The sequence below is a fragment of the Manis pentadactyla genome, chromosome 6 (assembly GCF_030020395.1).
Source record: "Manis pentadactyla isolate mManPen7 chromosome 6, mManPen7.hap1, whole genome shotgun sequence".
Lineage (NCBI taxonomy): Eukaryota > Metazoa > Chordata > Mammalia > Pholidota > Manidae > Manis > Manis pentadactyla.
The window spans coordinates 8,921,151-8,946,435 of NC_080024.1; the positions used below are offsets into that span (position 1 = coordinate 8,921,151).

The window sequence follows — 25,285 nt, forward strand, 5'->3', positions numbered from 1 at the left end:
ACTCTGTTTACTAATACATGCTTATGTAATGTTCCAGCAAATGGTTCTGGTTTTTTTTATTCACCATGTGTACATGTGCTCACATATGTGTATTTAAGGCTTTTTCATTTGACAGGAAAGTTAAGAAGCAGCTGGTATTTTTGATTTTGGTTTACTTTTGCTGCCATGACACTCAGCTCTCCAATAACATAACCCTGTCTCAAAGTTCTTATGCGCCTTTGAATATGGATTTTTATTCAGTGTCATTATTAGGTGCTGGAATTGTACTGAGTCATAAGCAGAGTTGTTTCCCACATGGACCTTCCATGCTAGAGGGTGACCCTGGCAATAAATAAGACATTTGTCATGCGGAAAAGTTCCAGGTAGTGTCAGTGCACTGAAGGGAAACAAAGCAGAGTGAGGATATGGGTTGGCTGGTTGAAGGGTAAACCTTAGGTAAACCTTCTGGGAACCATGGTGATTTTCTGGAAACTAAGCTTCCTAAGTGAAGTGAGGAAATGAGCTATGCACTGGTCCGAGGGAAAGGGGGAAGTACAGTGCTGGAGGGGGGAGTGAACTTGGCATGTTTGCAGAAGGGACAGCAAGATGGCCTGTGGTGAGAGTGAAGGGAAGTGGTGGAAGATGAAATCTGAGGGGTGTAGACACTCACTGGGTCACATAGGGCTTGGGCAGGCCAAGCAGCAAGTGTGGGGTTTAACCGAAAGGAATGATTGAAGGTTTTCAAAATACGGATTGACGTGATCTCCATAGGAAAATGACCAAGCATACACGAAAGTTGAGAATGTAGTGGTGTAACCACCGTGAAACCATTAAAAGTGCTTAGTCCACAGCAACTGTTTTGTTTCATTTATATTCTCAACCATTTTCCCCACTTGTAGACTTATTATTATTATTATTATTATTATTTTTGTTGAGAGTTTTTATCATGAATGGATGTTGAGTTTTGTCGAATGCTTTTTCAGCATCTGTGGAGATGATACGTGGTTTTTGTCCTCCTTTTTTTTTTTGGTGTGGTGGATGATGTTGATGGATTTTTGAATACTGTACCATCCTTGCATCTCTGGGATGAATCCCACTTGGTCATGGTGTATGATCCTTTTGATGTATTTTTTAATTCGGTTTGCTAATATTTTGTTGAGTATTTTTGCATCTACGTTCATCAGGGATATTGGTCTGTAGTTTGCTGTTTTGGTGGGGTCTTTGCCTGGTTTTGGCATTAGAGTGATGTTGGCTTCATAGAATGAGTTTGGGAGTATTCCCTCCTCTTCTATTTTTTTGGAAAACTTTAAGGAGAATGGGTATTATGGCTTCTCTGTATGTCTGATTAAATTCCGAGGTGAATCCATCTGGCCTGGGGGTTTTGTTCTTGGGTAGGTTTTTGATTACCAGTTCAATTTCGTTGCTGGTAATTGGTCTGTACAGATTTTCCGTTTCTTCCTTGGTCAGCCTTGGAAGGTTGTATTTTTCTAGAAAGTTGTCCATTTCTTCTAGGTTATCCAGTTTGTTAGCATATAATTTTTCATAGTATTCTCTGATAATTCTTTGTATTTCTGTGTTGTCCGTAGTGATTTTTCCTTTCTCATTTCTGATTGTTTGTGTGTGTAGATTCTCTTTTTTTCTTGATAAGTCTGGCTAGTGGTTTATATATTTTGTTTATTTTCTTGAAGAACCAGCTCTTGCTTTCATTGATTCTTTCTATTGTTTTATTCTTCTCAATTTTATTTATTTCTGCTCTAATCTTTATTATGTCCCTCTGTCTACTGACTTTGGGCCTCATTTGTTGTTCTTTTTTCTAGTGTCATTAATTTTGAGTTTAGACTGCTTATATGGGATTGTTCTTCTTGAGGTAGGCCTGTATTGCAATATACTTTCCTCTTAGCACAGCCTTGGCTGCGTCCCACAGATTTTTGCGGTGTTGAATTATTGTTGTCATTTGTCTCCATATATTGTTTGATCTCTGTTTTTATTTGGTCATTGATCCATTGGTTATTTAGGAGCATGTTGTGAAGCCTCCATGTGTTTGTGGGATTTTTCATTTTCTTTGCGTAGTTTATTTCTAGTTTCATACCTTTGTGATCTGAGAAACTGGTTGGTACAATTTCAATCTTTTTAAATTTACTGAGGCTCTTTTTGTGGCCTAGTATATGATCTATTCTTGAAAATGTTCTATGTGCACTTGAGAAGAATGTGTATTCTGTTGCTTTTGGGTATAGAGTTCTGTAGATGTCTGTTAGATCCATCTGTTCAATTGTGTTGTTCAGTGCCTCTGTGTCCTTACTTATCTTCTGTCTGGTTGATCTGTCCTTCAGAGTGAGTGGATTGTTGAAGTCTCCTAGAATGAAAGCATTGCATTCTATTTCCCTTTTTAATTCTGTTAGTATTTGTTTCATATATGTGGGTGCTCCTGTGTTGGGAGCATAGATATTTATAATATATCTTCTTGTTGGATTGACCCCTTTATCATTATGTAATGTCCTTCTTTGTCTCTTGTTACTTTCTGTGTTTTGAAGTCTATTTTGTCTGATACAAGTATTGCAACTCCTGCTTTTTTCTCTCTGTTAATTCCATGAAATACCTTTTTCCATCCCTTCACTTTTAGTCTGTGTATGTCTTTGGGTTTGAGGTGAGTCTCTTGTAAGCAGCATATAGATGGGTCTTGTTTTTCTTATCCATTCAGTGACTCTGTGTCTTTTGATTTGTGCATTCGGTCCATTTTACATTTAGGGTGATTATCAATAGGTATGTACTTATTGCCATTACAGGCTTTAGATTCGTGGTTACGAAAGGTTCAAGGTTAATTTACTATTTAATAGTCTAACTTAACTCACTTAGTATGCTGTTACAAACACAATCTAAAGGTTTTTCTCTGTTTTTCTCCTCCTTTTTTTTCCTCCTCCATTCTTTATATATTAGGTATCATATTCTGTACTTTTTGTCTATCCCTTGATTGACTTTGGGGATAGTTAATTTAATTTTGCATTTGCTTAGTAATTAGCTGTTCTACTTCCTTTACTGTGGTTTTATTTCCTCTGGTGACAGCTATTAAATCTTAGGAACACTTCCATCTATAGCAGTTCCTCCAAAATAGACTGTAGAGATGGTTTGTGGGAGGTAAACTCTCTCAGCTTTTGCTTATCTGGAAATAGTTTAATCCCTCCTTCAAATTTAAATGATAATCTTGCCTGATAAAGTAATCTTGGTTCCAGGCCCTTCTGCTTCATTGCATTAAATATACATCATGGCCACTGCCTTCTGGCCTATAAGGTTTCTGCTGAGAAGTCTGATGTTAGCCTGATGGGCTTTCCTTTGTATGTGATCTTATTTCTCTCTCTGGCTGCTTTTAATAGTCTGTCCTTATCCTTGATCTTTGCCAATTTTATTACTATATGTCTTGGTGTTGTCTTCCTTGGGTCCCTTGTGTTGGGAGATCTGTGGATCTCCATGGCCTGAGAGACTATTCCTTCCCCAGATTGGGGAACTTTTCAGCAACTACTTCCTCAAAGACACTTTCTATCCCTTTCTCTCTCTTCTTCTTCCGGTATCCCTATAATGCTAATATTGTTCCGTTTGGATTGGTCACACAGTTCTCTCAATATTCTTTCATTCTTAGAGATCCTTTTTTCTCTCTGTGCCTCAGGTTGTGTGTTCCTCTTCTCTAGTTTCTATTTCATTTATCGTCTCCTCCACCGTATCCAACCTGCTTTTAATACCATCCATCGTGTTCTTCAATGATTGAATCTCTGACCGAAATTCATTCCTGAGTTCTTGGATATCTTTCTGTGCCTCCATTAGCATGTTGATGATTTTTATTTTGAACTCCCTTTCAGGAAGAGTCATAAGGTCCATGTCATTTAAGTCTTTCTCCGGAGTTTTATTAATTTTACTCTGGACCAGGTTCCTTTGGCGTTTCATATTTGTATGTGGCGCTCTCTAGTGTTCAGAAGCTCTACTCTGGAGCTGCTCAGCCCCTGAAGCAACATTGGGGGTCTCAGGGGAGCGGTACTGGTGCCTGGGGGGAGGAAAGAGCTGTTCCCCGCCTCCTGGCTGCTGTGCCTGTCTCCACTGCCTGAGCCAGTGGGCCGAGCACACAGGTATAAGCTTTTGTCCCAGAGCGGCCGGATACAAGCGGCCGGAATCCCAGTCTCCCCAGGAACTCCACCTGTCCCAGCTTTCCAACCCCGTAATCATGAGAGTATGATGAAAGCACCATGAAATGTAGGTTTGTGCTCCCAGAGCAGATCTCCGGAGTTTAGGTTTTCAGCAGTCCCAGTCTTCCACTCCCTCCCTGCTCCGTTTCTCTTCCTCCCGCCGGTGAGCTGGGGTGGGGGAAGGGCTCGGGTCCCGCAGAGCCACAGCTCTGGTACATTACCCTGTTCCGTGAGGTCTGCTCTTTTTTCCAAGTGTATGCAGTCTGGCACAGCCCTCTTCCCTGTTGCTCTTTCAGGATTAGTTGCACCAACTATATTTTTTAATTGTATACGGTTTTAGGAAGAAGCCTCTGTCTCTCCTCTCACGCTGCCATCTTTAATCCTGTCTCTCGTAGATTTATTTTTAAGACAGTCCTAAGTATCATTTCATCTGCATATATTTGAATTTGTAACTATAGAATGACACAAAGTTTTTAGTCCATATTGTGGTTATATTAAGAAAATCCTTACTATTAATAAATGTTCAGAGTTCAAATGTTCTAGTCCTTTCATACATCCATTTAAAATTTTATTTGATCAGGATCAAAATATGATCTATACATTGCCATCAGTTAATATTTCTTAAGTTTTTTTTTTTTAAGAGACATTTTATTCCATTTATTTTACCACTTTATTTCTGGGAGGAAGGTTGGGGAGAAAAATTGTTGCAGGACTACCTTAAGGGTATGAACATTAAAATATCTCAACCACATAAAGGGTTGACCAGTGCACATGAAAGTAATGCAGATCATAGACTAGAACCAGAGTAGAAAACTGTGCTACACCCCTCCGTGCCCGTGACCCAGCTTTAACAGTGCCTGCTTCATGGCCAGTCTTTATCTTTACCCTCACCCACATTCCTCCTTCCATATTGTTTGAAAGGAATCCCAGACATTATATCATCTATAAGCATTTCATCATGTAGCTCAAGATAATGCCCCTTAATGCACACAAATTATACCTAAAAAAAATAACAACATATCCAATCAACCTCAAATTCCCATTGTCTCGCGTGTCATTTGAAATGTATTTCTTGTAAACTGACAGTTGGATCTAGGCTTTTTCAGATTTGTGCTTGATTATTTTCTTCTAGTGAGGAAAGATTAGGTAAATGTGGTAGTATGTTCTAATGTTAGGAAGCACATAAAGCCATCAAAACTCAGTGCTTAGATAACAGGGATTACGAAATAATAGTCCTTCAGATCTAATGATCAGTCTTCATTTATTCAAAGTAAAAGTAATTTAGTGGGGATATATAAAGAATATTCATCCTTTTTGTTTGGTTACCCACGCCAAATCTGGCTTTCTACTTATTTTTATACAGCCTGTGAACTAAAGATGATTTTTACGTTTTTAAATGGCTAAAGAAATTTAAAAATACATTGTGACATGTGAAAATTAAATGAGAATAAAATTTGTGTCCATAAATAAAGTTTTATCAGAATACAGCCATGCTTATCTGTTTATGTATTGTCTGTGTCTGCTTTCATGCCACAGTCCCAGAGTTGAATAGTTGTTAACAGATATATGGCTTGTAAAGCCCAAAATACTTACTTTCTGGCCCTTTATAGAAATGTTTACCTAACAACCCCTGATCTATGATTGTGGTTCTCAAAGTGTGGTCCGTAGGCTCCTTGGGGGTTCTTGAAACCCTTCCATTGACTCCATAAGGTCAAAACTAGTAATAATTAGTAATGTTTTTGCTTTCCATTTTGTTGATGTTTGAACTGATGGTGCCAAAACTGTGGCATGTAAAACTGCTGGTACCTTAAGAATCAAATCGGTACCAAACTGTAGTATAAGTCATTGTATTATTCAATGCCACATGTTCTGGTAAAAATAATTTTCATTTGATATAAAGGATGCCCTTGCTAAATAAAGCTAATAATTTTATTGAATTAACCAACAAGTGCCATCTCTATTTATAATAATCTTTGTGACAAAATAGGGCTCATCTTTTCAAATACTTCATCTCAAATAACATTTTACTGTAGATTGAGCAGAGGCATAAGTGAGTATATAGCTGTCTTTAATTAAGTCAGTCTGGCAGTAAAACGATATGCATTACAAAAACTTATTACTGAATTTTTTTTTTTTAGTAACAGTTGCTTTCACACAGATTTTATTTATATTAATATTAATGATTTAATCAGTTATTTAAAAGTTTTCCCTTTTAATTAGAAGCACATAGTATCACTAGATGTAAACCATATAAACCAAAGTCCTTTCAGGCTCCTCCAGTATTTAAGAGTATAAAACAGTCCTAAAAACAGAAACAACTCATCAGGGTAGCTGTTTATCTTCATAAACCTGAAGATGATAAATTATGGCTTTCACTTTTTGTTGTCATTTTCAGATTGGCATGAGATCTTTTTTTAGGAACATCTCAAAAGTTCAGTATTATTGATGATGATTTTGATCATGGTAAAACGATCCATGTCCTTAGAATTAGCAGCCTCGATGTTTATAAGACAAAACAAATTTTGAAAGAACACCTGATGTCCCTTTGAAAGGATTGTGTCTTCCAGGAAGATCACTGAAGGCCAACTGAAATAAAAAACTTTGATTTTCATATGAATTCCACATTCGTTGACAGTTTTCAAACAGAACACTTCAATACTTAACGATATGGGAGTACAAAAATCCAATACACAAAGAATAACCTGAAAAAGTGTGTAAGAATAAAAAGTGCTTGAAAGTAACATCATGTATAAAATTGGTAAGCAATAATTGAGTTAATCATGGTTACAAGTAGGGAGGTGTTAGTGAAAATTTGAAACATATTTGTAGACTTTATTTTTGAGCATCTTGCACCTAACTGATAACTTTATTTCCCTGTGGTAATTGAGTCTTGGCATTCTTTAGTTGTTTGGGCGATGGGATTGAGCATTAAGAATAGAACTCCAGAGTACTCTGGTAGCATCATCTGCACATTAAATGAGAGAAGGTGAAAAGACCAGTCTCTGGCTGTTTTTTAGAAAATACTTGATTCTTTCCATTGGCCTTGTTAGGTGATTGCTCTGTTTGTCTTTATTTCCTTGCCCTTTTACTGTTACTTGGATTCCATTTTTTCTGATACAGATGTGGAGAGGCATAGAACATTTTCTTTGAAGTCTGAGCATCATTGTTCATTAGGTTTTTATTATTGCAGAAAGGTTTTACTCACCATGTATTTATTTATGTAAATAAAGCAGGTATGTTACAGGTAACAGTTCATGCTAGTTTTATGGGTGTCATTTTTTTGTTTTAGCTATTAAAAACCAATCAGCTTGGCTCACTTAAAAAGATAAAAAGTCAAAAGAAAAATACATAAATAACTGAGATCACTTTAAGGTAGCATAAATCCAGCTGATTTAATTTTCTTGAATTAGCAGCAGCCTGTCTTAACCTTAGGATAGACCTAACCTTTAATTGGTATCCAAAAAAGATAAGCAGCCAGCTGCCACAAAGAGTCACACCTTACACCTAGTAATAATTTTCTTAAATGTTTAGAGTAATGATTTTTTTTCCCTTTGAAGGCTCTAAGGCCCAGCAGCTTCTGCAAGGACTGCAAGCAAGTGATGAAAGTCAGCAACTCCAGGCAGTTATTGAAATGTGTCAGTTATTGGTCATGGGAAATGAGGAGACGTTAGGAGGGTTTCCTGTCAAGAGTGTCGTTCCAGCTTTGGTAAGATAGAATTTTCCTCTTGTTTTCCTCTGACTGCTGCTGTTGTCCTCTGAGTGCATTGTTATCTGAATTTTAAAACATTATAGACGTAAGAGAGAGTAGTATGTGGATTTGATTTCATACTTAAAACTGTAGTGAATGATTGTTACTGATGAATTTGTAAATTTTCTAAACCGTTTTTGATGACGTGTTACCCCATCTTTGATAACTTTTAAATAACTCTTTTTAAATTTTAAGTTGTTACCCCATCAGGTAGTACCTTGCCAGACTTCATATGCTTTCTCTTTTAAACCCACAAGCAGCTCACTTGTGGGTTGTCTTTGTGGGCCATAAAGATTTTCGTGTTTGATAATTTTATGCATGGCAGAGTAGTCAAACCAGAACACATGGATCCTTGAAGCCTAAAAGGTTTTATGTTAAATGAAAACACAAACAAAAAAACAATACCCATTTAAAAATCTTTTAGTGATTTTTCAACAGAGTAGTGAGTTGATATTTAGAATTTATTAACATCTTAATTGTGTTAGCATTTTAATGTGAAAACAACAGGAAGAGAAATTGCTGTTACCGAATATAGGCTCTTCAGCATAATAATGTCTTTTAAATAGTAAATTGGTAATTTGTATGATGAAATAAATTGGCTATGAAAGACTAACATAAACATCATGATTACATGTATAGCATACTTTACCTAGGAGGTTAAATAAATGCCATTTAAGTCTTTGTTCACATACACGATAAAGTTGACAAAAATGAAATTATGTTTGGTATATCAGATTGTCTGTTTTTTCACATTATCACATATGGAGAGAGTGAAGTGTTCAGGAGAGCTGAATTCAAATTCAGTGAATTAAAAAAAGATAATGTAGTCCTTATTCTGCCTGTTCTAGTTGGATGGCTCAGCTGTGGTGGCGAGTTGGTGGTGGGGGTGGAGGCAGGTGGTAAATGATAGGTCAGTTTCTTTGCCTTCTGCCACTCTACCTCCGGATAATGAAAACTAGCCTTCAGGGTTTACCAGTTCCACTGTAATCAAGACTTGAATGTTCATTTCTGAATGTTTTATGAAAGCAATACTAGCCTTTTGTACTTTTACATTTTGCCTGTGTTAATATTCATGCTCAAATTACTGATTTCTTCAATATCTGGCTTCTGTTACCTGAATTAAACTTTTTTTGATTATTCATTAAAAAATAAGTAGGAACAAAAAACTAGGTTTATCTTACACCAAAGTGCACCCTTTATTAGTTAAATAAGGAAGCTCATTAAATCTAGGCAGAATGTTGACACAAATTAAGTTTACTTAATTTGCTGGTTGTTGATGGGATTTAAGTATTTAATAGACCTGTACAAGTCAGTTCATGCTGTTAATACTGACAGTTGTTAATGAATTGACCAGATTTATCTTACACACTTGGATATTGTGAATATGTATCTGTCAGTCACCATTCACTTACGTGACCACCGTCACTTTTAATGAAAGGAAATCTATATAGCAGTTCTCCTCAAACATGATCTTAAAAATAAAAAGTTCATTCTACCTTAAGAATTGGAGAACTTGTTACTTTTCCTGTTAACATGACAACCCCTTTCAATTTAGAGTGGGTGTTTTAAGTAACCGATTGTAGGTGATTTGAGACATTGAGGGCTGGTTAACCTTGAAATGGGTGTGTGTGTGTGTTTTAACAAAAATAATTATTACGACTTAGGACTTCTGGTGTACAGACTAAACAAGTATGTATTAGAATACCTGATGTCTGTTATTATAGTTTTAAACATTTAATTGAAGGGTACTTTATTGAATTCAGTGCATTTAAAATTAAAGTAGAAGACAGTGAATGATTGCTTCCCCAAGTAGGAAATTTCTCTGGGAGGAATTAAAAATTTTTTGATTATTCATTAAAAAATACTTGATTTCCCTATGCCTGCAGTTTTGCATTCCCTCTTTTGAAAAACATTGTCAAAATCTGCTTAAGGTTTTTTCCACAAAAGAAACTGAAATAAAATCAGATGTTTAGACTCACTCATGTGTTTTTAAAACAATTGCATTAATTGTTTTTTAATTACTGCATATTGTGTTTCTAATATGATCAATATTGTGTTTATATACTTGTATTTTACAGCTGAGTTAAATGATACTTAGCTTTTCACTAGAGTTTAAGCTATGGTCTTGAATCTGTACTGACAGTTTTTAATTTAACAAATGCCAGTCGTTGCTGGTCTCTTCATTTATGTATCATATATTTATTGACACTGGTTAAGTCCTCAGTGACATGTTAATGGGCTTTTGGAAGGGACTTAGAGGTGCCCTAAGGATTAATTGCAAGCAACAGGAAGCTTTGGTTTTGACCTGGATCATGAGGTGATGATTATCTAGCAAAGTTCTCAGGTAGCACTACAGTGTGTTGAGTAATGCCATCCTAAATAAGGTCATTCTGTGTATATGTGTTAGGTTTAACTTGGTATTATTTTGCATGGGAAAAGTCTTGAATAATACTTCCCATTTCAGTTGAAATAGAGGAAGAAATATAAGGATACAGATAGCTTCTAATACTTTGTTATAATCTTTTTTTAACAGATAACATTACTGCAGATGGAGCATAATTTTGATATTGTAAGTATGTCGTATTTTTTTAAATCCTCTAAATTTTTTAGTTTTTATTGAGTAAAAGTGCCTCCTTGTTTTCTAGATGAACCATGCTTGTCGAGCCTTAACATACATGATGGAAGCACTTCCTCGATCATCTGCTGTTGTAGTAGACGCAATTCCTGTTTTTTTAGAAAAGGTGATTGTACTTTCGCCCAACTTGTTCAAAAGTGGGAAGGCATACATAAGAAGAAAACAAATCCTACCATTTGCAACAACATGGATGGAGCTAGAGGGTATTTTGCTCAGTGAAATAAGCCAGGTGGAGAAAGACAAGTACCAAATGATTTCACTTATATGTGGAGTATAAGAACAAAGAAAAAACTGAAGGAACAAAACAGCAGCAGAAACACAGAACCCAAGAATGGACTAACAGTTAACAAAGGGAAAGGGACTGGGGAGGATGGGTGGGAAGGGAGGGATAAGGGGTGGGGGGAAGAAAGGGGGCATTACGATTAGCATGTATAATGTGGTGGGTGGGATGGGGAGGGCTGTGCAACACAGAGAAGACAAGTAGTGATTCTACAGCATCTTACTATGCTGATGGACAGTGACTGTAATGGGATTTGTGGGGGGTACTTGGTGATGGGGGGAGTCTAGTAAATATAATGTTCCTCATGTAATTATAGATTAATGATACCAAAAAAAAATGGGCAAGCATAGGGAAATCAAGTTGTGAACTCTTGACTAATGAATTCTAAAGTAGTATATCAAATTGTAAGGTCACCTTACAAGACATTTTTTAGCACCATTATCTAACAAAAGTGTACTTTTCTCCAAGATTTCCAGGAAGAAGATATTTAACGCTTAGCAGACCAGTAAAGTCAATGCTAATGGAACATTTATAAAGTCAATTCAGTTTTATAAATTTTTAGTAATATTACCACATTAATATAAAATCTTACAGAGAAGAACTTAAGGCACTTGAATAAAAATAATCTAATTATTTCTAGAAAACATTCTAATGAGCTTGATAGCTACTTATACCCTCATTTTATAGCTGATGAGGCTGAGACAAAGTGCATTGCTCAGGGTCGTAAAATGAGTCAGTGGAGAAAGGAAACTTTTTCTTATGATCTGTGGTAGGTCATGTTTTTGGTCTGTCTGAAGGGCCTTTTTCCTTTTAATGAACAATAAAAATTGCATTATGTGAAAGCCTTGGAATATGGTATAAAGTTGAAAACCTGATTTTAAAAATCAGTTATAAAAATAGTCTACTTTAAATATGAAGATTTAAAGTTATATAGTTGGATTGGTTTTTTTTCTCAATATAAAACATTTTTCAATATCTTAAAAGAGAGCAAAGTAGTTGAAAAATATATTGGCTGTATGTTATAGCTTAAGCTTATAAGTCACTGGTTTCCTGTGGTGAGTGTCATGTTAGTGGCAGTATAGATTGATTGAAATTAGAAAATACTGTGTCTATTCATGTAGAAGATAAGCAACTAGAAAATAACTTGAACGATAACCTTAAGTCACCATTTATATGTTCCCAGCTGCAAGTTATTCAGTGTATTGATGTGGCAGAGCAGGCCTTGACGGCCTTGGAGATGTTATCACGTAGACACAGTAAAGCCATTCTACAGGCGGTAAGTGTTGGAACTAAATATTTAATTTAGTGTTGAGTCGATTTTAGATCACATTTGTATTAGCTCCTGGATTGCCATCTCTATAAGGTACAATTTCCCAAGTGAAGTGCTAGACTCTTTACTATTTTTTTATTCTTTTAAATTGCTGTTAGAAGGGCATTTCTTCACCTTAACAGTTTTCTGTATTTTAGGGTGGTTTGGCAGACTGCTTGCTGTATCTAGAGTTCTTCAGCATAAATGCCCAAAGAAATGCACTAGCGATTGCAGCCAATTGCTGTCAGAGTATCACGCCAGATGAATTTCACTTTGTGGCAGATTCCCTCCCATTGCTTACCCAAAGGCTAACCCATCAGGTAAAAGATGAGCCTATTTTATGTGTAATAAAATTTTTTATTACATTTTTTAAAAATGCCAGTTTCAACTAGGGTTTTAAATCTTGCAACTGGATATATAAATTGGAAATGTTTTAATCAGTGTTGTTTCCTATGTTAACCAGTTATGTACCTAAGGGTCACTTTATAAAATTTTGGTGGATTCACCCACAGAACCATATTTCATATGTTTTTTTTTGATATCTTCAGTTGTTTTGACTCTAAGGGATGAATTGTTATTTCAGCAAAAAGAGCGTTTACCATGTGATATGACCAGAGTTTCCTTTTGGAAAGATTACCCTGTCTTTAAATGGTTAGGCAGACAAGACTAGGAGGATAATAATTAGATCAGAAGAAGTGAGATTGTATCCCAGATAGAAATAAAGTGAAAAATGTAGGCTGTGCTCTCTGGGGTTGGAGTAGAGCAGGAGCAATTATTTAGGAGATTGAGTCAGTGAGCCTGGTGATACAGTATGAGCAGTAGGGTTTGCAGAGACTGGCGTGGAGGACACGTCATGAGTTAAGCCTTAAGCTTGTAGAGAAATTTAATTTTCTTTCAATACAGGCCAATGTTTTAAAGTGTTGTTACTGCTAAAAAGATACTTAGAAGTCCAGCTTTGTAAATCACGTTTACAAAGTGTTCTTAAAGTCTTGGGAAAATTAGGTACATAGAATATATTACGGGGTTATATAAGATAATATAGTAATTATTGAGTCACTTTGAAGTGTTGTGCTCCTAAGATGATTAAGATACAAGTGGTGCCATTCATTGTTTACTTATTTTTTTAAAACTTAGCTGAGATGACCTGTGCTTTATGGGGACCACAGATAATGTTCTCCGGTTAGCTGTGATTTCAGTACTTTATTTTGGAAATAAGTTGTAAGAGTTAAGAGAAGTTAAGTAGTTGGCCACTGTTATTTGTAGCACTCTGTCTGTATGTACTAAGTAGTGACAGAGCAAGTGTAGGGCTTTTAAAATACCAGAATAATTCTCATTTTTATACAAGTCTAGTTTTTACATCTTAAAAGGAGAAAACAAACTGTCAAAACACTTAGTAAATCATTAAATTGTTCTTTCCACTTTTACAGGGATTATTTCAAATGTTTTCTCAGTGAGACTAATGTTCTTTCTTGATTATTTTAATAGTGAATAAAGCAAATGTACACGTAGTTTCTCACGTTATCAGGAAACCTCTAGCTAGCACACGTATACTTAAATACTGTTTCCAGTGTTTTAGTATATGAATGTTTTAAACATTTTTACTGGGAATGCTGTTTAGAATGGTGTGATGTCTTTTTTTGTTGTTGTAATTTTTGTATAGGTATTGAAATGGACAAAGCACAAAAGTTGGTCCTTTTCTATGTAATTGCTTTTATCTGTTGGGCCTTAATGAGAGAGAGATAATATCAGTATGATTCTTTACACTTTGGAATCATATTATTGTTACACCTTTCCTAGACTGATTACATTTTCAAAGCTCACATCTAATTGAGCCGGCCTTGAAGAATTTGGGGTTAGGAAGAAGATTAAGGTAGTGATGTTAATACAGTGAAAATGCTTTACATTAATAAACTTTATTTTTTTTTTGTTTAAAAAAATAGGATAAAAAATCAGTAGAAAGCACTTGCCTTTGTTTTGCACGTCTAGTGGACAATTTCCAACATGAAGAGGTAAGGATTTAGCCTTGGTGGTGTTTTTTTGAAGTTGTTAAATTGCTGAATCACCATATAACAATTCCTTTTTTCTTGTGTTGTGAAGAATTTACTCCAACAGGTTGCCTCCAAAGATCTGCTTACAAATGTTCAACAGCTGTTGGTAGTGACGCCACCAATACTGAGTTCTGGAATGTTTATAATGGTGGTTCGCATGTTTTCTCTGATGTGTTCCAATTGTCCAACTTTAGCTGTTCAACTTATGAAGCAAAGTAAGTGTTATTTTCCTACTTTAAGCAGGAGAAGTGTCTTCTTTTAAAATGTTCATTAATAAGTAAAGTCATTGTAAGCAGAAGAGATTGTTAATATAGCCACTGGATAATAAAGGAAGAAAATGTTAATGTGTAATAAATTTGTGTGCAGACAACATAATTATAGTATAGTTGACCCATGAACAGTGTGGGGGTTAGGACTGCTAATAACCCCACACAGTCCAAAATGTGGGTAACTTTGACTCTCCAAAAACTTAACTACTAGCAGTCTACTGTTGACCAGAAGCCTACCGATAACATAAAACAGTTGATGAACACATACTTTGTATGATACCTGTATTTTATACCTATTCTAACAATACAGTAAGCTAGGGAAAAGAAAATGGTTTTTCAAATTGTCTCAAATCTCCAAAAAATTTTCCAGTATATTTATTGCAAAAAATCTGTGTATAAGTGGTTCAAACCTGTATTGTTCAAGGATCAACTGTCCATTAAAATTTTAGGGGCTAAAGAACCAAGATTATGGCTTTGATAAAGTTTCCATTATGTAATGATGTTTCCATCAGAATTCTCAGTTTTATGTTGCTGCGTATAATTGCTTGTCTTCCACCTTTTAGTGGTCCTTTCTGCCCATGTCAGATTTTCTAGCAGTTTATATGATTCCAAAATGTTCTCTCCCTCAAAAGGTTGGAACTTATACAGATGAATGTCTCTCATCTTTGCTAATTTAGTATTTCTAAGCCTTTCCCAACCTTACTGAATATGCAGGAAAACAATTCTGTTGTACTACCATACTGCTCACATTTCCTCTCTTAAACCTTAGGTTTCACAAGTTAGTGTCTGAAGACAGTGGTTTAAGAAAACAACTATGTGTTAGTATTAGTGCTAGCAGAGTATAGCTTACTTTTGTATGGAATATCTGTAATTGTGGGTAATTTTGTGTCCATAATTCTAATCTCTGAGCATGTTTCCTTGGGAGTCTGTGATGATACTCACTGACAGAACAGCCTTTGGTCTTAACGGCTTAGAATAGTAAGTAGCATAACACTACTTTTTTGGGGGAAACTCAGTTTTATCTTTAGTTTCATTTCTTGTGAATTAGCACATTGGCAGAGAATTTTGGAGAAAAATAATACAACTGAAGTGATTTATTGAAAAGAATGTACCATTGCTGTGTATTAATGTTTCTTAGGCAAGTTGGCAAAACCATAATTTTTCAGGAAAATAAAAATTTTCATCACTGTTGGGGCAGTTTCTGTGAAACAGAGATTTAACTATCTACACCTCTTTACCCAAATCAGTGATAAATACTTTGCTTGATAACAGGACTTACTGATTACTGGCAGTATTTTTCAGTGCAGTGTTTCTATTTTACATATATGTAGTATTTAGAGAAACATACACAACCAACGCCAGCAAAGCTCTGACCTTGTCTAGCTAGCTTAGCTGTTGGAGTGGCAACCTGTGTGGAGGCTGGGAGCTTCCTCCACTGACAGTGTGTCTATACATCAGGCTGTTCTCATGCAAATTCCCCGCTATGCTGATGTCTTCTGGGAATAGAAACTTCTGGCAGACGATATTTTAATTATCTTTGTATTAGATTGGCATGCTAAATGTATATAAGCTAATGGCTTTCCTGATCACAATATGGTAATGTTAGGTGCTTTTAATTGGTATGTTTTATCCTTCGGCCACAGATTTTTGGTATCTTTGAATAGAAGACAAATACTTGAATATACTTGAATTGATGATTCAAATGTATGTTGAATGTACTTTTGTACAAAGCACTGTGCTCCTCAAGGAGAGTTAATAAAAGATTCCTGAAGTCTCGGGGCATAGATTTGTGAGTAGTTGTCCAGCCTAGAAACTCAGGAGTCCTTAGAAAGAAATTGTTAAAATTTTCATAAACCTTTTAGAAGGTTTTTATTATAACTCATTTTTATTTTTAATTTTTGTAGTATATTGCTTTATAAAAAAATAATTCTGATTGTTTTCCCCTCTAAGGAATGATTATCTCTTAAATTAGGTAATACAAGTAGTCTCATGGGCTTTTGTTTTTTATTGGTTTTACAGACATTGCAGAAACGCTTCACTTCCTCCTGTGTGGTGCCTCCAATGGAAGTTGTCAGGAACAGATTGACCTTGTTCCACGAAGTCCTCAAGAACTGTATGAATTGACGTCTCTGATTTGGTAAAGATGGGGCTAATAGTAACTGGTTTATGAAAGGGTATTTTACCTGGAGACCTGTCATTTCCTAAAAGTTCAGGAGGCTGCTTTGTAATATAATTGCACTTTCTGTTTTCAGCGAGCTTATGCCGTGTTTACCAAAAGAGGGCATTTTTGCAGTTGATACCATGCTGAAGAAGGGAAATGCACAGAACACAGATGGTGCGATATGGCAGTGGCGTGATGACCGTGGCCTTTGGCATCCCTATAACAGGATTGACAGCCGGATCATTGAGGTAGTAGTTTCATTGAACCGTTTAAATATGTCTATTTTGGTGGAGAGTGGGTGTAGGGATGGAGCGGGAGGGTGGCTGTATGTACTTAAATGTGCTGAGTTTTAAATTAACTTAAGATTCTCTTATTTTGTCTCCTGAGAACAAGGTCCTCATTTCTGTTCAGGTCAGAAAACATGATGCTCTAGTCCTGCTTCTGCTGCTAACTACCTGATTGACATGGAGCGAGTAATTTAAGTTCTTTTTTCTGTTGTTTCCTCATCTGGAAGGAAACAGTGGAGGAGTTAGGCTATATGTTTCTAAAAGTTCCCTCTATCTCCTATCCAGAAGAATCAAAAGCAAAGATTTACATAAAATAGTTGCTTCTGACTATTTCTTCAGAGCAAAAACATAGAAACAATTTATATACCTGTATCTAGCAAATGATTAAGTAAATTGTGATATATTCATAGGTTTCCTTATAATGCAGTCATTAATGGGATAAGTTTTAATGGCATAAAATGGGATCTGATAAATGAAAACAAAATACTCAGAATTAATGTGGCTCTTTTGGAAAGTTGGCAAAATAAAAGAGGACAATAACAAAGGAAATACACCAAAGTCTTCACAGTGTTTTCCTGTGAAAGTTTTATGTATAATTTTATTCTTATCTCCATACTTCTGTGTAAACTTTGCAGTGAAATGATTTTAAAAAATTTTCAGGTCAGGTAAAATACTTGTCCGAGATGAGGTAGGAGACAGTGTTGGTCACTGCATTTTTGAGATGGCATGCATCCTTTACTGGTATTTTCAATATATAACATACCTTTAAACCCCTATTTTCTGATTTTAACCTGTGGTATTTGAATTTTTTAGAACATAATAATTAAACAGACATTCTTTAAAGATGTCATCTACCAGTTTCTAAAACTGCATTTTTGAAAAACTTTGAAACCACTGACTTATGTTATAAAACCATAAATCCTTATAAAAATACCTAAATTCGGAGGCAGCAGCATTTATGAGGAGTTAACTGACGGTCCTTCTGTGCACTGTCAGCTTCAGTGTCTGTGCAGGTTGTGGTCTCTTAACTGTGTGTTCTTCTTAGCATTTTCCCGATACTGCCTTTTCACTGTTAGCTCACTGTCTTGTATTTCCTAAGAGTGCTGTCTTTCAACCTGGGAATGCCAGAGGTTGCACTGTAATAAGATGAGTTATTCTGTCACTTCATTGGACTGTCTAAAATCAGCCAAACTGTTGATGAAACAGTCTCAGTTTAGATGGATACCATGCAGCACACTGAGCCTCTAGTGATTGCGCTCCTATTTCCAGTCATGTCTCTTTTAGTCTGAGAAGCACCATTCAAATGTAGAGGCTTTTTCATTTACCTAGGACAATTTCATAGGACATTTTATTTAAACGGGGATTTTGGTGGATTGCTAAGAATCTATGATGTCAATAATGCTTTAACCTAAGACAATTAGATACTAAGATTTATGGATAACATTTTTTTTCCTATCAGCAATGTCTTAAAAGCCTTCATAATACAAATGATGGTTTCTTCGTGTCAATAATTCTACATGACTGGATCATTCAACAGGATTTTACCTGTATTTATGTCTTGGGGGACCTGATAGGACCTTCAGTGTATATTTCTGTTCAGTCAAACATGATTTGTTGAATGAATGAGTTTTGTCACATCCACACTATTAAATTTTCCATATTCTATTACTTCACCGTCTAAAACCTGATGAAATCTGTAAGTCAGCATTTGTGGAGGGTCCCCACTGTGTCTTAAGTTTATAAATTTCTCCATGTTTATATTCAAGGTTTCTCTCTCTTTGCTCTCAGGCAGCCCATCAGGTCGGTGAGGATGAGATAAGCTTGTCCACTCTGGGACGAGTTTATACTATTGATTTTAATTCTATGCAGCAAATCAATGAGGACACGGGAACAGCACGTGCCATTCAGAGAAAACCTAACCCCTTAGCCAATACTAACACTAGTAAGTACCTTTTGTATTCAGAGTAGTACTGTATGGTCATGTGAATATTATTTGTAATAATGTTTGAGAGTCTTTATTTTTAAGAGTTGCATAGGAGTAATTTTTTGTTACTATTTTTGTGTGTGTGTGTACTTTGGCGAGTGAGCCAGTGTTACTTAACTGGTGGTAATCCTCCATATAATTTACATTATTTGCAGTGTCTTAGACTCCAGTCAGAATTGGCCTGTGCAATTGTTTTTATCCTATTACCCCTTAAGAATCACCCATACCCATCAGATTAGTTTTTTCCAACCTTCTGTTTTATATTTTCCTATCAAAATTCTCTTCTTCACTATTGAAGAATAGAAGATTGTGATCCCCCCCCCCCAGGTTTCTGGCATCTATCCCCCTCCTTGAAGATTTAGACTGATGCGTTTGCAGCTTTAGTTTAGAGTGCTAGGGTCAGCCATTTTTTCCTTCTTTGAAAAGGTCCAACAGGTAGTAAATATTTTAAGTTTTGTGGGTCAGGCTCTGTACTCAACACTGCTGTTATAGCCCCTAGCCAGCCATATCCAGGATGTAAAAAATGTACGTGGTTGTGTTCCAGTATACTTGTATTGACAGAAATAGCTGGTTGGCTGGACCTGGCGTTCTGCAATACTTTGCCAAACCCTGATCTTGGAGCTTACCTTTCATCACTTACCTTTCCCTACACCTTACTGTCTCCAAGCAGAATGACAGCTCATCTTGTTTTTTCCATAGCTTCTAGCTAAATATTTACTATCCATTTCTTGAACTCTGTTTGTTTCTTTCCAGTGGTTTTACTGATTAATAAATAAATATCCCCACTATCTATCTGTTGAACCTTTGTTAGTGAAATAAGAGGTGCAGTGGTTGGTGGTGCCTTCCTCTTTTTACTTGGCCAGAATGGTCAGTGATTTTTCTAGCTGGCTAAGTTCTGTCTGAATGCCTTTAGCATCTGTATAGACTTTAGTTGATCACGTTAGGTAGGTTAATTTGTTTTATAACCAAAAATTTTTATGGCATTCTAAATAATTGTATTGGTCTGAATGTTTTATTGTTACTTCATTGTGTTTCTGAAGGCTGTAACTTTAAGATTGTACATTTTTATAACAGGTGGATATTCAGAGTTAAAGAAGGATGATGCTCGAGCACAGCTTATGAAAGAGGATCCGGAACTGGCTAAGTCTTTCATTAAGACATTGTTTGGCGTTCTTTATGAAGTGTATAGCTCCTCAGCAGGGCCTGCGGTCAGACATAAGTGCCTTAGAGCAATCCTTAGGATTATTTATTTTGCCGATGCTGAACTTCTGAAGGACGTCCTGAAAAACCATGCTGTTTCAAGGTGTGTACATGAAAATAGTGAAAACATTTTAGAAATTCATGTCTCTGCAAGTAATTTGAGAAATCTTTAATAATACAGGGAAAACAGGCATAAAACCCTTCATTGTCTTTTTATATTTGCACACACACTTGATAAAAAGTGAAATAAATGCTAAAGTTGAGCGTTGAAGAAAAATTTTGTTTTAGTGGACTGGTTTCACAGATTATTTTGCTCTCAGATTTACAGTATGCCCCAAAATAATTATCAAACTCAGATGAATGTTTTATATATAAATGCTTTCTTTTTTTAGTCACATTGCTTCCATGCTATCAAGCCAAGACTTGAAGATAGTAGTTGGAGCACTTCAGATGGCAGAAATCTTAATGCAGAAGTTACCTGATATTTTTAGTGTTTACTTCAGAAGAGAAGGTAATGTCATTCATAATTAACTAATTAATCTTTTAGTCTAAATAGTATTTCAATAGAAGTTTAATTTTAATCTGTGGAACACAAATTAAGCTATTACCTTTTAATGTAAGATAATTTGTATGCTTATTGCTCAAGTACATATAGTGTGTCTTCTATAAATCCATTAATACAGGTTGTGTGAGATTCACTGTCAGTTAATGAACCCTAGTAAGTTCCAGTAATTTTTTTGAGTTGCTGGTGCAAAAGCAATTATTGACTTACTTTTTATATCAGTAATACATAGCTGCTCATAAAGATTCCTTAAAAAATCAGAGGTGATATTCTTCCCCAATGGATCGTATTAGTAGATCAGAACAATTGTACAGATGATTATTTTGTATTTCATTGTGTAGCTAATGAAATGTTTTAAGACGTGGAATGCCCTTCAAGTGCAGTGGGTCTAGTCCTCTAATTTGAGGAATTTGGATGTAGATATCATCCTTGGAGACATGGTACTTTTCCATTCAATTCTTGGAGACTTCACGATCAAGCTGTATCATTCATTCAGGTTTGATTGCTTTTGAAACCTGCTAAGATACTAAAAGAAGTTGTTTCTCTTCAACAGAAATCCCTTTTTTTTTTTGGTCTTTTAGGATACTTTGGTGTTATGAGAATACAGGAAATACTAGTGTTTTCCCCTTAAGTAGTCCCACCTTTATCTTCCATCTTACCAGCAATCCTAGTATTTTCTGCATATGATTGTATGTGTTCTTATTTTTAGCCTTAGCTTATCTTGAATTTTGCATTTTGTGCATTATTTTTGATATCTACTCCTTATTGCTTTTTGCTTTTACTTGTTCCAAATTTTGGATTTGGAAGTATGTTAAAATCAATCTTTTTTCTTAGTGGTGACTTTTTTTTTTTTCTTTGATTTCATTCAGAATTTTTTTTAGGAGTTTGAGTTTTGTTGTTGTTGTTGGGCTTTTCTTTAAGAATCTGATGGAAAGCCCTGGACTCTTCCCTAGAAAAATGTTGAGTTTGTGAACATTCATTCACATACATTCAGACACATAGACCTGCATGGAGTTTACAGAGGCTGGCATCCTTGACTCGTGCTTGCATACAGTCTGGTAGTTCTTGAACCTCTCCACCTCCACCCACCCTGCACATCTTTTCATGGTCTTGGCTCAGATTTGAATCCCTGCCTTATAAGTTACTATTAGCTTTTGTTATACATGTCCAAGGATGTGAAAATCACCACCCTTCGATGGCTGGTGTTCTTGACACTGGTATTGTGATCTTGTCATTTCAGGTTTTGGCATTTCAGGTTAACTAATGATTATGAGTCTTTTTCTCCTCTCTGGCAATGATATTTCTGTAATTGATTATCATTTTTATAATGGTTATTTTGAATTCTCAGTCATACTTCACATGTGATCCTATTAAATTTCCTATTACTAGGTTTTGAATATCAGAAGATATTCAATATAAATATCTTTACTTTTCAATTTGCCTGCTACTTCTCTGAATGGAGTCAGATTGAATACCCTGGCACCTAAATTTTGTTCCCTATTTTCCAGGTACTATTTATTAATTCCCTGTTAACTGGTGTTAGTGTTTAGGGATTTTGTAACGGCCGGGAGGCTATTCTGATTAAAATTGATTCTTAAATCTGTTATTATATAGGTGTAATGCATCAAGTAAAACACTTAGCAGAGTCTGAGTCTTTGTTGACAAGTCCACCAAAGGCATGTACGAATGGGTCAGGATCCTTGGGGTCCACAACGTCTGTCAATAGTGGAACAGCCACAGCTGCCACTAATGCCTCGGCTGACTTGGGATCCCCCAGCTTGCAGCACAGCAGAGATGATTCCTTAGATCTGAGCCCTCAAGGGTAAGTCAGAGTTTTGTGGTGATTTTTGTGCTCTTTGCATTTAACTTTGCCTGGGGCTCACACAGGGAATAAAATGGTAAAATAAAATATTAGCAAAAGTGTACATTTACTATTTTCCCATCTGTATTTTGTTAGCTGTTTAATGAGAATGGGGAGAAAACTGGACATTTATTGGAAACCTGCTGTTTTGAGCCATGTTTAGGGGCCATAAAAGATACATGGTATTTCCATTGACATACAAGGGAATCAAGCTCAGAGAAGTTAAATGACTTGCAGTGTGTCACACTTATTTTTACAGATGCAGGATTTGAGCTCTCATTTCTGATTCCATAATCTTGTGATTATTTACCATTTTTCAGATACATACCAGCTTCAAGACATCCAGATACAGATATAGTGAAAAATGTTAAAAATTAGAATTTTTAGAATCTTAAGAGAAAAACCTGATTTCCCATTTAATTGGCAAATGGGAATTTATACTTCGCTGTTAATAAAGGAAAACCAGAATTCTTAAAGACTGTTCTCTACTTCCATCTCTATCTATTTATAATCCTTTTGTTGTACTGGGCTACAGAGAACATTACCAAACCCTCTTACTGGTTTTCATTTTGTTGTGTTGAAGCAAGTCATACTCTAAATGTTTTTACTTCTGATACTAGAAACTTAGTATTGCTCTACGAATGGTGCATGATGACTCAAATTTAGTTCTGAAATTCAGAATGAATGTACTCAATGTAATACTCCTTTACAACTTTAAAGGCAAAGTGGATCTTGGTAAGACATACAATACTTAAGTGGGGTCCAAAACATTTTAATCTTGTGAATGACAATGTAGTATCGTCCTATGAAGCTGGCCGGCTCAGGATTCTAGCTGCTTTTGGTGCCACCTGGTGGCAGTTATCCGCTTTAGCTTTAATACGAATATTGGCAATTCTAAGACTTAGGGCAGCAGACTGGGACTTCTCATGCCGTTGCTGTGATTTAGGGAGCTGCTGAGTTTAGGTGGTACCCATGTCATAGGCACAGTCCAAGGAAATCGGGCCTTGACAATACCGGGAACTCCCCACCTTCCCTGTACAAGTTGGATTTGTGTGCTATTTTCCTCCCCACCGTGCCTGCCTCTCTCCTTCCTCCCCTAACTGCGGTTTTACTATTGAGCATAGGGCCTGAGATACCATATGTGTTTGGTGAAATGTGAGGCAGCATATTTTTGGGCCACTTCAGGTTAAGGACTTAGACTTAATTCTAGGTTCTAACAGCTAATGATTCTAAAAAAAAATAGGAGGAAAGAACCTTTATCTTAAAATACTTAGAGAATTTTAAGTGGTTCCATTCCATTCTAATACAGTTTTAAATGATAAATTCGTACAAACTTGTAAAGGAATTGTTCAGTCACATTTGAGTTTATTCTTTGAATGTTCACTTGTCCTGGTTGTCAAGCGTACTTGAATACATTATTATTTTCAATAGACATATCAGGTACTAGGAGATTAAAAAATTTTTTTCCTTCAATTTCTTTTTCCTTGTTTGGGTCACAGACCAACTAAAACCAGAACATTTTTTTCATCTTTTCCATCTTACGTAGTTTTGTTATTCTGAGAATCTGTTTGTTTCTGTCTCTAGTGTTCTTAACAATAGTGAAACTAACACAGAAAGGCTTTGTATGTTTTATTTTATAAATTCTAATTCAAGATGGGTTATTTAAACTCTCACTAGCTAAATTTGTTCATAGGTAATTTTGGGTTTTAAAAAAATATATCACTAAGTTGTAAGTACACTGATTTAGGGTGGCACTGCCATTGCATATCATGAAATCACTTTGGGTAGTATTAGAAAGTATTTTGATAATACTAACTCTCAATACCATGTGTATTTTACTTGTCATTTAAGCTAGTGAAGAAATATGGTATGCAGATATAGAATAATCTTTTTCTAATTTGTGATCACACAGTTCTTTTTAATGTTGGTTCTTTATGTTATATAATTTGTTTTATGCACTTTATGTACTACATTTTATAAAAGTTTAACACAGGGTTAATGAGATACTCTGACTTTACTTTCAGCAGTTCAGTATAGTGGAACAGCCATTTTCTGAATTAGTCGTTTTCTCTGTACACATCTAGAACATGACAGGTGCACAGTAGGCATTAATCACTAAATGAATAATACCATGTTGTGGCAATATTTTATAACTCATTGTTTGTGCTATTTTAGCTTGATTTTCAATGAGTGATGATAATCATGGTAATTGCTAAACTTATCCATATTTTCCCATGTGATAGTCGATTAAGTGATGTTCTAAAGAGAAAACGACTGCCAAAACGAGGGCCAAGAAGGCCAAAGTATTCACCTCCAAGAGATGATGACAAAGTAGACAATCAAGGTAATTCTTCTGATGGAACTGGGGGAGGTAAATGGAAAGTTGAAAGCAGGTAAAAGTATGTACTTCATTAAAACTGCTGATGCCTTTGAAGTACTCCTGAGTTTCCTCAATACCCAGAGTTCCTAGTTCTTTCAGCTAATTAATCTATTGAGAATGTGAATCTTAAAATTCATTTGGTTTTCATCAGTTACGCTAAAATGAATTTAACTGTCATTCTCTTTTCATAGCTAAAAGCCCCACCACTACTCAGTCACCTAAATCTTCTTTCCTGGCAAGCTTGAATCCCAAAACGTGGGGAAGGCTGAGTGCTCAGTCCAATAGCAACAACATTGAACCGGCACGAACCGCGGGAGTCAGTGGTCTTGCCAGGGCTGCCTCCAAGGACACCATCTCCAATAACAGGTACAGCGGGGCATTTCTGTATTACTTTTCTCAGATTAGAAAAGCTT

General features: G+C 35.8%; 1 protein-coding gene across 18 annotated transcripts in view; it reads left to right on the forward strand.

Moving 5' to 3' along the window:
* The window catches only part of TRIP12 (thyroid hormone receptor interactor 12), a 146,096-nt gene that overhangs the window by 89,269 nt on the left and 31,542 nt on the right, over positions 1-25,285 (forward strand). For 9 of the 18 annotated variants that reach the window (XM_057503462.1, XM_057503460.1, XM_057503459.1 and 6 more), the window contains 15 exons: positions 7,706-7,854; positions 10,430-10,465; positions 10,542-10,637; positions 11,995-12,087; positions 12,279-12,440; positions 14,061-14,129; positions 14,218-14,383; positions 16,457-16,574; positions 16,690-16,849; positions 18,674-18,827; positions 19,944-20,172; positions 20,462-20,580; positions 22,246-22,453; positions 24,736-24,836; positions 25,064-25,238. In XM_057503462.1, coding sequence (XP_057359445.1) covers positions 7,706-7,854; positions 10,430-10,465; positions 10,542-10,637; positions 11,995-12,087; positions 12,279-12,440; positions 14,061-14,129; positions 14,218-14,383; positions 16,457-16,574; positions 16,690-16,849; positions 18,674-18,827; positions 19,944-20,172; positions 20,462-20,580; positions 22,246-22,453; positions 24,736-24,836; positions 25,064-25,238 — 2,035 coding nt within the window. The remainder of the gene's footprint in view (positions 1-7,705; positions 7,855-10,429; positions 10,466-10,541; positions 10,638-11,994; positions 12,088-12,278; positions 12,441-14,060; positions 14,130-14,217; positions 14,384-16,456; positions 16,575-16,689; positions 16,850-18,673; positions 18,828-19,943; positions 20,173-20,461; positions 20,581-22,245; positions 22,454-24,735; positions 24,837-25,063; positions 25,239-25,285) is intronic. The other 9 variants (XM_057503464.1, XM_057503466.1, XM_057503471.1 and 6 more) reach the window with 3 other exon arrangements.